General features: G+C 51.3%; 1 protein-coding gene across 1 annotated transcript in view; it reads right to left on the bottom strand.

Annotated features, from left to right (window-relative positions):
* The window catches only part of LOC145337798 (dynein axonemal heavy chain 6-like), a 785,492-nt gene that overhangs the window by 656,409 nt on the left and 115,710 nt on the right, over nt 1-13,373 (bottom strand). Inside the window, exon 9 of the mRNA XM_080182651.1 lies at nt 11,423-11,585. Within this exon, the coding sequence (XP_080038777.1) occupies nt 11,423-11,585 (163 nt within the window). The remainder of the gene's footprint in view (nt 1-11,422; nt 11,586-13,373) is intronic.

Genomic DNA, 13,373 nt, shown 5'->3' with positions numbered 1-13,373 from the left:
CTGGTGCGGAGAGGGATGGGTCGGGATGCCGACCTCCTCGTGAACCTGCTCCTGGTCCAGGCAGCGGGCAATCGACGGGAACTGCCTGCCCCTCTACTGCGGCTACATTCACAGCCAGGTGTCCCTGGAGGGAGAGTATGCGGTGTCTGCGGGTGCAGTTGATGCCTTCTGCGCCCGCTGGGCACCGCAGGGGCTGGCGTGCATTATAGACCCCAACAATCACCTTTTGATTTAATGTTTTAAAGTTTCCTTTCGACTTTGTTTTTTGTTCGGGCTGTTTCCCCCCTCCCTTCCTTTTTGCAGGGCTGCCCCTTTTAATTTGTCCCTAAGTTAATTTGAGTTTGTTTTACTCATTGGGTACATGAAAAGAACTGCCTGATGAGTCCTAATTGATGATTAAATTAGGGAGCCTCATGCTCTCTATTTAAAGCAGGTGTAGCAGAGTCTGAGTCTGCAATAAGCAGGGAGCAACTGAGAGTTAGCTGGCCACCCTCACTGGTCACCCAGTCAATAGAAAGTCCTCTCCTCTAGGGAGAGGAAGACTGTGTCCCAGAACATCAAAGGACTGAGCTGTTGGGCTGGTGCCCCCATTGTCAGGAACCTGTGCCTGAAGAAGGAGGGGGGGAAAAAAGACATTTAAAAAAAAACCCTCTGTTTATTCCGCATCTACAGAGGTGGGGGGTGAAGACACCCCTGGACTTTTGCATTGTTTGGCCCACAGGGCTGAAGAAGGAAAAGTCCCCCACCTGCTGCTGCTGCCCCCAACATTGGCACCCTCCCTTCTTCCTCCTGATTGGGGCACTGGCCTCATTTAGTGCCCAGTCCCCTGTCCTCCCTCCTGCTCCTCCATTCCCCTCTCTCTGACACGGAGGAGAGAGAGAGTACCTGGACCCCCACCCTCCCTTGTTCCCTCTCTGTCCTCTAATAGTTAGGGAAGATACACCACCACCGCCCCCCCCCCCCCACCTCCCGTCTACCCCCCTCTCTGTGCCTGACCGTGAAGGCTAGAGAGGCCCCTCAGACAACTGTCCCTGCACCTCCTCCCCACTGAGAACAAAAGGACAATACGCCCTGCCATACATCTGGACAATCTTGGGGTGGGTGTAGCACCTAGTATTAAACCAATGGCGACAGCGACATCGTCGCCGGTGGCAGGGCCCTCTAAGGCCACTTATGCGGGTGTGGCGGCAGCCAAAGCCCCTGCTGCTCCCAAGGCCCTGCCGCCTTTTAAATTAATAACGAAACAACTTGGGGTGAAATGCTATGCCCGCCCCGACATGACAATTGAGGCATGTGTTCGCGCAATGGCTGGGGTTGTTGGCCCCTCAGCCATTGTAGCGGCCTCAAAGATGTACGGCAAGGCCGTGTTCTTCTTGAAGGCCGAACGGGCGGTCCACCTCGCCCTGCAAAAGGGGCTCACGGTGGGCGGGACGTTCTTGGCAGTGGACCCCCTTGAGGCCACCGCCCATCGATTAGTAATCTCTAACGTCCCGCCCTTCCTCCCCGTGGAGCTCCCCCTCCCCCACCTCCATCTACTGGGGGAGATCAGGTCCGAGGTGGTGCCGATCCTGCTCGGCCTGCGAGACCCTGCCCTCAAACACGTCTACTCCTTCCGGCACCAGGGATATGTCCGCCTGGCTCGGGAGGAGGTCCTGGAGGGCGGTTTCAATGTCCCTTTCGAGGGCATTGTCTACCAGGTCTTCTGGTCCGCGGATGGCGCGCGGTGCCATGCTTGTAAGGAGGCGGGGCATATCAAGAAAAACTGCCCCGCCTCCAAGGCTGCCAACCCCCTCTCCCCCCAAGCGAGTACCACCTGGCCCCCCGCGAGGGGAGGCCACACCGGCAACAGCTGCCACCTTGGCTGCCGGTGGGGAGGGAGTGGAGCCTCCGCGCGGCCAGAAGACCCCAGTGAAAGAAAAGGGTAAAAAGAAGGGGGGAAACAGAACCCCAACTCCCACCACCTCAGTTACCCCAGCTGTCAGCTTGGGGAAAAGAAAGAACGCCTCCGGTACCCACCCAAAACCGTCTACCAGGCCCGTGGGCGCCTCAGCGCTTAGTGCTGGGCCCGGCGTTGAAGATGCACGGGATCCTGGGTCCGGGCGTGGGAGGGAACGCGATCCCGAGCTGGCAGCGGTCACACCTCCTGGGGAGGGAGAAGGGAACGCTAAAGGGCGAGGCAGAAAGGGGAGGGGCAAAGTGCGAGGGACATCGCCCGCCAAAGCGTTGCCCCTAAAGAAGAGGCGCAACACCGCGAGGGAGGGGGAAATTGAGATCAGTGGGACTCCCCACACCCCCTCCCAAAGCTCGGAAGTTGCGGTGCCTACACCCCTCCCTCAGTTTGTAACATCCCCTGCCCTGCCCCCACCCGTCTTCGTATCTTGCCCCCAAGTCAGGGGCAAGAGAAAAGAAAAGAAAAAGAACGTGCCGTTGCAGTCCTTCAGGTGGAGCTCCCCCGGGCCGGGTGAGAGCGGGACACCCACGGTCTCGTTCCACCCGGTCAGTTTCAGGTGGAGCTCCCCCGGGCCGGGTGAGAGCGGGACCCTCACTGTCTCGTTCCACCCGGTCAGTTTCAGGTGGAGCTCCCCCGGGCCGGGTGAGAGCGGGACCCCCACGGTCTCGTTCCACCCGGTCAGTTTCAGGTGGAGCTCCCCCAGGCCGGGTGAGAGCGGGACCCCCACGGTCTCGTTCCACCCGGTCAGTTTCAGGTGGAGCTCCCCCGGGCCGGGTTAGAGCGGGACCCCCACGGTCTTGTTCCACCCGGTCAGTTTCAGGCAGGACTCCCCCGGGCCGGGTTAGAGCAGGACCCCCACGGTCTCGTTCCACCCGGTCAGTTTCAGCACCACCGAGGAGTTCTTCCTTGAACTGCTGGGGGACTGCAGCGGCACCCAGTTGTTCGGGTCCCTGGGCGACGGTGGTGTGGAAGGCCCCCCCTCTCCGTCCCAATCTCTGATGCTGGGCACCCCTGATGTCATACCGGAGGGATCTCCGGACCTGTGGGGTGCCCAGGTGTCGGGGGGGAGCAGGGGGACTGGGCCACCGTTAGTCACGGACCCAGAAACGGAAAGAAAATGTAAAGAGCCCACAGGGAACCCCTCCTCCGCCGATCTGGGGGTGGGATCGGGGAGGGGCCAGGGCTAGTTGGCGGCTCCGTGTCGCCTGCCGTACGCCCTGTGGCGGGGGACACGGAGTCGAAGGGCAACGGTCCTGAGGAGGTAAGCTGCTCGGTGGTGGGCACGGGGTCTGTTTCGGAGTCCACCTTGAGCGAGGCGGGGGACTCCCTCGTGCCCCTCAACCGAGACGCCCCTCATCCCCTCTGGGGAACCCGGGGCCTTTATCAAGCCAGCCTCAACGTCAACGTCAGCAGCGAACCGCTCCGCAGGTTCCAGAACTACTCAGTCCTCTGTGACGGGAAGTATGCGGTGTGTTTCCTGCAAGAAACCCATACCATTTTGGGAGCCGAAGCCCTTTGGCACCTGGAATGGGGCGGGGGGGGGGAACTGAGTGTGTGTGTGGTGTCTACATGAGCCACCTCACGCTCACTTCCAGTGGGGTGGCGATCTTGTTGGCCCCGCATTTTCAGCCGGAGATCTTGGGGGTCAAGGAGCCGGTGCCAGGCCAGTTGCTGCACTTGACGGTCCGTGAGGGGGGTGCGGTCACTCACTTTGTGAACGTCTACACCCCGACCGCCGGACCGCAGCAAACCACTTTCTACCAGAAAGTGTCCGCTCGTCTCAACACCATCGCACAGGGGGGCGAGTGCATCGTCCTCGGGGGGATTTCAACTGTACCCTCGAGGCGTGGGACCGCGCCAGCCCCTTGTGGCGCACCCCGGCGATGGTGAAGTTGCGGGACCCGCTCGGAGCCCACCACTTGGTGGACGTCTGGAGACATCTCCATCCCGGCTCCAGAGCTTTCACTTACGTGAGGCCTGGGGCCGGAGCGTCCAGAATCGACCGCCTTTACGTTTCAAGGGCGTACGTGTACGGTGTGCCATTGGCCTCCATGTGGCAGGTGCTGAGCACGGACCACCACCTGGTGTGGGCGGACTTTGTCCTGTCCCGCATCCAGCGGGGGTCCGCGTATTGGCATTTTAACAACTCGCTGCTGGAGGACAAGCGCTTCCTGGACTCGTTCCGTCGATTCTGGGCCAGCTGGAGAAGGAAGCGGGGAGGCTTCCCCTCCTTGAGGCTATGGTGGGAGAGTCACATCTGTACCTTCTGTCAGGAGTACGCAAGGAGGTCGATGAAGAGGCAGAAATCCAGGTTTGAGGAGTTGGAGAAGGAGCTGTTCGACCTGGAGGCATGTCTCAGTCAGCCCAACACGGACCCAGCCCTGCGTCTGGAGTACAGGGAGAAGAAGGACGCGCTGTGGGACCTGCAACTCATCAGGTCTCGTGGCACATACGTGAGGTCGTGGCTCCAGTTCCGAGTGGATCTGGACCGCGGCTCTCCCTTCTTCTACTCGCTGGGAAAAGGGGTGGGCCTTACGCTGCTGGCCGACGACGGTTCCCCCGTCTCGGATCCGGAGGGTATCCAAGCCATCGCCCAGGATTATTACACCTCACTCTTCTCTCCGGATCTGTCCAGCGAGGATGCCCGCAGAGTTCTGTGGGAGGACCTCCCGCAAATCGGCCCGGAGGGCGGTGGCAGGCTCGAGGCCCCCATCACTGTGGCCAAGCTGACCGGCGCCCTCAATAGCCTCCAAAGGGGAAAGGCCCAGGGGCTGGATGGGCTGACCATTGAGTTCTTCGGGGCACTCTGGGACGTCCTGGGGAACAACTATGCGGGGTTCGTGGGGGAGAGCATTGCTACTGGGGAGATGCCCCTTTCGTGGCGCAGGGCAGTCATAGCTCTGCTGCCGAAGAAGGGGGATCTCCAGCAACTTAAAAACTGGCACCCGGTCTCCCTCCTCAGCACGGATTATAAAATCTTTGCCACGGCATTGTCTTCACGCCTCACATCTGTGCTGGACCACATGATCCACCCTGACCAGTACTACATGGTCCCGGGCCGTTCCATCCACAACAATATCCATCTGGTCTGGGACCTGACTCACCATTCCCAGAGGGCTGGTCTGTCCAGCGCCTTCTTATCACTCAATCAGGAGAAGGCGTTTGACAGGGTGGAGCACAAGTATTTACTCGGAACTCTGCGGGCATTCGGGTTCGGGACGCATTTTGTCGCCTGGATCCGATTAGTGTACTCTGCCGCAGAGTGTCTGATTAAGGTTAACGGGTCACTGACGGTGCCCCTTCGCTTTGGGAAAGGAGTACGGCAGAGCTGCCCCTTGTCCGGCCAACTCTACTCTATATGCGTGGAACTGTTCCTGCGCCTCTTGCGGAGAAGGTTGTTGGGTCTGACTCTGCGCGGCCCGGACATAGGGGTGGTCCTGTCGGCCTCCGCCGATGACATGCTCCTCATGTTCACGGACCTGACTGACCTGCGGGGGATGCGAGAATGCCAGGTGGCATGGTCCAGTCTGTGGACCATGTCTACGTTCTATGTTCAGCCAGTAACTTGATTTAATTTGATTTATTATTAGTATACAGTAGAAAGTATTCTTGCGCGCTATACAGACAAAATGTACCATTCATAGAGAAGGAAAGGAGAGAGTGCAGAATGTAGAGTTACAGTCATAGCTAGGGTGTAGAGGAAGATCAACTTAACGCAAAGTAGGTCCATTCAGAAGTCTGATAGCAGTAAGGAAGAAGCTGTTCTTGAGTCGGTTGGCGATGGCAGGAGAAATAACATGCATTAGTGGTAATTTACCGAAATTTGCTGGACCCTGGGGTGGTTTCCACAAATTGGAAAACAGCAAATGTGATGCCACTGTTTAAAGAAGGAGATTGACAAAAGGCTGGTAACTACAGGCTGGTTAGCTTAACTTCTGTCGTAGGGAAAATGCTTGAATCTATCATCAAGGAAGAAATAGCGGGACATCTGGATATAAATTGTCCCATTGGTAAGATGCAACATGGGTTCATGAAGGACAAATCGTGTTTGATTAATTTGGTGGAATTCTTTGAAAACATTATATGTGCAGTGAACAATGGGGAACTTGTGGATGTGGTGTATCTGGATTTCCAGAAGGCGTTTGACAAGGTGCCGCACCAAAGACTGCTACAGAAGATAAAGGGGCATGATGTTATGGGTAATGCATTAGCATGGATAGAAGATCGGTTAACTAACAGAAGGCAAAGAGTGGGAGTAAATGGGTGTTTTTCAGGTTGGCGATCAATGGGTAGTGGTGTGCCTCAGGGACTGCAATTGTTTACGAATTACACAGATGATTTGGAGTTGGGGACCAAGTGTAGTGTGTCAAAATTCACAGATGACACTAAGGTGGGTGGAACCTTCATAGCGAGGGGGATTGAATATAAAAGTAGGGAGGTCTTGCTGCAGCTGTATAGGGCATTGGTGAGGCCGCAGCTGGAGTACTGTGTGCAGTTTTGGGCGCCGCACCTGCGCAAAGATATTTTGGCCTTGGAGGGAGTGCAGAGGAGGTTTACTAGGCTGATACCGGAGTTGAGGGGGTTGAGCTATGAGGAGAGGCTGAATAAACTAGGCTTGTACTCGTTAGAGTTTAGAAGAATGAGGGGAGATCTCATTGAGACGTATAAGATGATGAATGGGATGGATAGGATAGAGGTGGAGAGACTCTTCCCGCTCAAAAAAGACAGTAGGACTAGGGGGCACAGCCTCAAGATAAAAGGGGGGCGGTTTAGAACGGAGTTGAGGAGGAACTTCTTCACTCAAAGGGTGGTGAATCTCTGGAATTCTCTGCCCGTTGAAGTGGTGGAGGCTGCCTCGCTAAATATTTTTAAGACGCGGGTTGATGGGTTTTTGATAAGAGAGGGGATTAAGGGTTATGGGGAGAAAGCAGGAAAGTGGAACTGAGCAGCGACAGATCAGCCATGATCTTATTGAATGGCGGGGCAGGCTCGAAGGGCTAGATGGCCTACTCCTGCTCCTATTTCTTATGTTCTTACGTTCTTATGTAACAGCAAAGTGTGCAGAGGATGCTGGCAGTTTGCAAAGGGATATAAATAGTCTGAGTGAGTGAGGGTCTGGCAGATGGAGTACAATGTTGAAAAATGTGAGATCATCCATTTTGGTAGGAATAACAGCATTATTTAAATAGTAAAAAATTGCAGCATGCTGCTGTGCAGAGGGACCTGGGTGTCCTTGTGCAGGAATCACAAGGAGTCGGTTTGCAGGTGCAGCAGGTAATAAAGAAGGCAAATGGAATTTTGTCCTTCATTGCTGGAGGGATGGAGTTTAAAAACAGCAAGGTTATGTTGCAGCTGCACAAAGTGTTGGTGAGGCCACATCTGGAGTACTGTGTACAGTTTTGATCCCCTTACTTGAGAAAGGATATACTGGCACTGGAGTGGGTACAGAGGAGATTCACTAGGTTGATTCCGGAGTTGAGAGGGTTGGCTTATGAGGAGAGACTGAGTAGACTGGGGCTATACTCATTGGAATTCAGAACAATGAGGGGAGATCTTATAGAAACATAAGATTATGAAGGGAATAGATAAGATAGAAGCAGGGAAGTTGTTTCCACTGGCGGGTGAAACTAAACTGGGGGCATGGCTTCAAAATAAGGGGAAGCAGATTTAGGACTGAGCTGAGAAGGAATTTCTTCACACAAAGGGTTGTGAATCTGTGGAATTCCCTGCCCAGTGAAGCAGTTGAGGCTCCCTCATTGAATGTTTTTAAGACCAGGATAGATACATTTTTGAACAGTAAAGGAATTGAGGGTTATGGTGAGCAGGCGGATAAGTGAAGCCTGTCCACAAAAAGATCAGCCATGATCTTATTGAATGGCAGAACAGGCTCGAGGGGCCAGATGGCCTACTCCTGCTCCTAGTTCTTATAAGAACATAAGAAATAGGAGCAGAAGTAGGCCATCTAGCCCTTCGAGCCTGCCCCGCCATTCAATAAGATCATGGCTGATCTGCCGTGGCTCAGTTCCACATTCCCGCCATAACCCTTAATCCCCTCTTATGTTCTTATCACTCTCTGCCTGAAAAACCTCCTCCACATATCTCCCTTAAACTTTCCCTCTGTCACTTTGAACCTGTGCCCCCTTGTGATTGACAACTCCACTTTGGGAAAAAGCCTCTGACTATCCACCCTGTCTGTGCCTCCCTTCTTTGCACTCTCAACAAAGCTTTCATATCATTCTGGTAGTGTGGTGACCAGAACTGCATGCAATAATCCAAATACAACCTAACCAAGGCAAGCATGCCATTTGTCTTCTTCATCGCCTTGGCCACCTATGTTGCCAAGCTTAGGAACCTGCATGCCAGAAATCTATCAATTTGTCTTGAACATGTTCAATGATTGAGTTTGCACTGCCCTTTGGAGTAGAGAATTCCAAAGATTCACCACATGAGTAAAGAAATTCCTCCTCATCTCAGTTTTAAATAGCCTACCCTTTATCCTGACATTATGTCCTCTGGTTTTAGATTCACCCAGCAACAGAAATGGCTTATCTGTACCTGCCATACCCTTTTTTCGGTGAGGTCACCCCTCTGGGGAATACAGACCCAGTCATAAGAACATAATAAGAACATAAGAAATAGGAGCAGGAGTAGGCCATCTAGCCCTTCGAGCCTGCCCCGCCATTCAATAAGATCATGGCTGATCTGTTGTGGCTCAGTTCCACTTTCCCGCCCTCTCCCCATAACCCTTAATCCCCTCTCTTATCAAGAACCCATCAACCCGCTTCTTAAAAATATTTAGCGAGGTAGCCTCCACCACTTCAATGGGCAGAGAATTCCAGAGATTCACCACCCTTTGAGTGAAGAAGTTCCTCCTCAACTCCGTTCTAAACCGCCTCCCCTTTATCTTGAGGCTGTGCCCCCTAGTCCTACTGTCTTTTTTGAGCGGGAAGAGTCTCTCCACCTCTATCCTATCCATCCCATTCATCATCTTATACGTCTACCTAGTTTCTCCTCAGTTGACAATGCTACTCTCCAGAAATTGATCAGGTGAATCTCTGTTGCACTCCCCCAGTGGCAAATAAATCCCCATCTTAAATAAAGGGACCAATATTAAGAGTCAACCAACCACACTGCTGCAAGTGTGGAGTCATGGAAGTTGACCAGGTAAAGATGGTAGGTATTTTTCCCTGAGAAATTAATTCAGCAGTTGGGTTTTTGCAACAATGAATGATAGCTGGTCACATATATGACAACATTTTTATATTTTCAATGCCATGATGGGGTTTGATACGATGCTTCAGACTATTTATTTGTTTGGACTTCTGGATCCGTCACAATGTCACCATCTCCCCATAAATAAAACTTGTTTCTTTTCAAGTGGAGAGGGAGTGCTGTCTATTGGTAGTCTGAGCATTTGTTATGTTGTCCTTTCTGTTGCCTTCTTTGTTTAGGAGGCAAAAATAAAGTTGATCCAGTCATGGCTGCAGTTTGGCATGTGTTAGTCTTAATGCAACACACAAAAATCCATTCCAGCGATAGGAATTGGGGCTGGTAAACTCAAACACAAGCCCCAGGTCAGGAAAGCAGAGCAAATCCACAATGCCATGTCTTTGTGCAACCCCACGAAAATTCAAATAAAAATAGGAAGTGTTGCAATCAAACAATGTCCTCTTAGCAATACGAGCCTTTAGTCTTTAATGCGAGCCTTTAGCAGGCAAAAGGCAGGGAATTATGGGCCGGTTAGTTTAACGTCTGTTGTTGGAAAAATGCTGGAATCCATCATCAAAGAAGAAATAGCGAGGCACCGAGAAAAGAATGGTTTGATAGAGCAGACGCAGCACGGATTCGTTAAGGGGATGTCGTATTTGACAAATTTATTGGAATTCTATGAGGATGTGTCTAGTGCGGTAGACAGAGGGGAACCGATGGATGTGGTGTTTCTCAATTTTCAGAAGGCGTTTGATAAGGTGCCGCACAAAAGGTTGCTTCAGAAGGTTAGGGTGCATGGAGTTGGGGTAAGGTGTTAGCGTGGATAGAGGATTGGCTGTCTAATAGGAGGCAGAGAGTTGGTATCAATGGGTGCTATTCTGATTGGCGGTTGGTGACTAGTGGAGTGCCGCAGGGATCGGTGCTGGGGCCTCAACTATTTACCATTTATATAGATGATCTGGAGGAGGGGGCTGAGTGTAGGGTGTCGAAATTTGCTGATGACACGAAGATGAGCGGAAAAGCAAATTGTGCGGAGGGTGTGGAAAGTCTGCAGAGGGATCTGGATAGGCTGAGTGAGTGGGCAAGGACCTGCAGATGGAGTACAACGTTAGCAAGTGTGAGGTTATCCACTATGGCAGAAATAATAGTAGGAGGGATTATTATTTAAAGGGTGAAAAGCTGCAGCATGCTACGGTGCAGAGGGACCTGGGGGTCCTTGTGCATGAGTCGCAAAAACCCAGTCTGCAGGTGCAGCAGGTGATCAAGAAGGTGAATGGGATGCTGGCCTTTATAGCAAGGGGGATAGAATATAAAAGCAGGGAGGTCTTGCTGCAACTGTACAGGACACTGGTGAGGCTGTAGCTGGAGTACTGTGCGCAGTTTTGGTTGCCACACTTGCGGAAGGATATTTTGGCCTTGGAGGGAGTGCAGAGGAGGTTCACTAGGCTGATACTGGAGATGAGGGGGTTGGACTATGAAGAGAGACTAAATAGACTGGGTCTGTACTCGTTGGAGTTTAGAAGGATGAGGGGGAATCTTATAGAGAAATATAAGATAATGAAGGGGATGGATAGGGTAGAGGTAGAGAGATTCTTCCCGCTCAGAAAGGACAGCTGAACTCGAGGGCACAGCCTCAAGATAAGGGGGGGGTGCAGTTTAGAACGGAGTTGACGAGGAACTTCTTCACTCAAAGGGTGGTGAATTTTTGGAATTCTCTGCCCGTTGAAGTGGTGGAGGCTACCTCACTAAATATATTTAAGATGCGGGTTGATAGGTTTTTGATAGGCAAGGGTTTTAAGGGTTATGGGGAAGGGCGGGAAAGTGGAACTGAGACATGACAGATCAGCCATGATCTTATTGAATGGCAGGGTAGGCTCGAAGGACTAGATGGCCTACTCCTGCTCCTATTTGTTATGTTTAATGGCTAAAAACAATAAGACATATCAAATCCAATCATATTTTATCTACAATGGATGGCACCCTGCAGAGGATCCCCCTCAGGGAGCGATAATTCTCTCACTGGGAGATAGCATTTATTAAAGATTTGAAAGCAGAGAGTATTTTTTCACTGATGCTAGTCTTTCAGTAAAATCTCATCTGTTCTAGTCAGAAGAACCTGGTGTTGTCAGACTTCTTACTAGTCAGAAGCTGCCACCACCTTAGATAATTAGCTGGCACTAAACAAGTGTATTGTGAGAAGACAACTTGTGCAGTTGAAGCACCAGATTCTTAAACAAATCTTCCTCATGCAATTTTCCTTACCTGGTCTACATTCACTGCAGTATCACTGGCGGACTTCTCAGGCTGGTTTGCAACGATCTCTGAGCCCTGGGGCATGCTAAGCACTTCATGAGAATCTTCTGAGCCATGCAGCATGATACGGAGGCGTTTATCCAGGTAGATCCTAGTGTGGTGCGGGAGTGTGCTGAAAGGAAAATGGTAATTTGACTGTCGCAAATCTTCAAAGAACAAAGAAAGAACAAACAACAACAAAAATTACAGCACAGGAACAGGCCTTTCGGCCCTCCAAGCCTGCACCGACCATGCTGTCCGTCTTAACTAAAACCTCCTACCCTTCTGGGAACCATATCCCTCTATTCCCATCCTATTCATGTATTTGTCATGACACCCCTTAAAAGTCACTACTGTATCCACTTCCACGACCTCCCTTGGCAACGAGTTCCAGGCACCCACCACCCTACGTGTAAAAAAAATCTGCCTCATATATCTCCTTTAAACCTGTGCCTTCTAGTAATTGACTCTTCCATCCTGGGAAAAAACTACTGACTATCCACTCTGTCCATGCCTCTCATAATCTAACAGGTCACCTCAATCTCTGTCATTCCAGTGAGAATAAACCAAGTTTCTCCAACCTTTCCTCATAGCTAACGCCCTCCATACCAGGCAACATTGTGGTAAATCTTTTCTGTACCCTCTCCAAAGCCTCCACATCCTTCTGGTAGTGTGTTGTCACTTTTAGCAACCTGTGTACCTGTACACCCAGATCAGTCTGCCTATCAATACTCTTAAGAGTTCTGCCATTTACTGTATATTTTCTATCTGTATACGATCTTGCAAAATGCATTATCTCACATTTCTCCTGACTAAATTCCATCTGCCATCTCTCCAACCAAGCCTCCAGCCAAACTATATCCTGCAATCTGCAGATTTGCAAATCTTTGTGTCATCCGCAAACTTACTAATCAAACCAGTTACATTTTCCTCCAAATCATTTATATATATTACAAACAGCAAAGGCCCCAGCACTGATCCCTGAGGAATGTCACTTGTCACAGCCCTCCATTCAGAAACACACCTTTCCACTGCTACCCTCTGTCTTCTTTGACCGAGCCAGTTTTGTATCCACCTTGCCAGCTCACCTCTGATCCCATGTGGCTTCACCTTCTACACCAGTCTGCTATGAGGGACCTTGTCAAAGGCCTTACTGAAGTCCAAGTAGACAATATGCACTGCCCTACCCTCATCAATCATCTTCATCACTTCCTCGAAAAACGTGATCAAGTTTGTGAGACACGACCTCCTCTTCACAAAAACATGTTGCCGCTCACTAATAATTCCACTTATTTCCAAGTGGAAATAAATCCTGTCTCGAAGAATCCTCTCCAATCATTTCCTTACCACTGATGTAAGTAAGACTCACCGGCCTGTAATTACCTGGATTATTCTTGCTACCCTTCTTTAACAAAGGAACAACATTGGCTATTCTCCAATCCTCTGGGACCTCCCCTGTGATGTGGATGTGCCAGCGTTGGACTGGGGTAAACACAGTAAAAAGTCTGACAACACCAGGTTTTAGTCCAACTGATTAATTTGATAATACTCACAAGCTTTCGAGGTTTCCCTCTTCGTCAGGTGAATGGAGAGTTCTGGCCTCGGACAGAGCATATAAAACACAGACAGTTTAGAGATTACTGATTAGAATGCGAATCTTTACACCTAACCTGCTGTTCAAGTCCTAAAGTGGCTGACAATGTGCGTGGAAGGAGCACTGATCACAGGTTACAGAGATGTGTGTTGTCTCCAGACAGCACAGTGAGTGAGGTTTTGCAAACCCAGGCAAGTCACAGGGGTTACAGATAGTGCGACATGAACCCAAGATCCCTGTTGAGACCATCCTCATGTGTGTGGAACTTGGCTATCAGTCTCTGCTCAGCGACTCTGCACTGTTGTGTGTCGTGAAGGCCGCCTTGGA

Source organism: Carcharhinus amblyrhynchos, unplaced genomic scaffold (assembly GCF_965287045.1).
Source record: "Carcharhinus amblyrhynchos unplaced genomic scaffold, sCarAmb.v2.hapA scaffold_76, whole genome shotgun sequence".
NCBI lineage: Eukaryota > Metazoa > Chordata > Chondrichthyes > Carcharhiniformes > Carcharhinidae > Carcharhinus > Carcharhinus amblyrhynchos.
The sequence above is the reverse complement of the archived record's forward strand: the minus strand, read 5'-3'. Positions and strand labels throughout refer to the sequence as shown.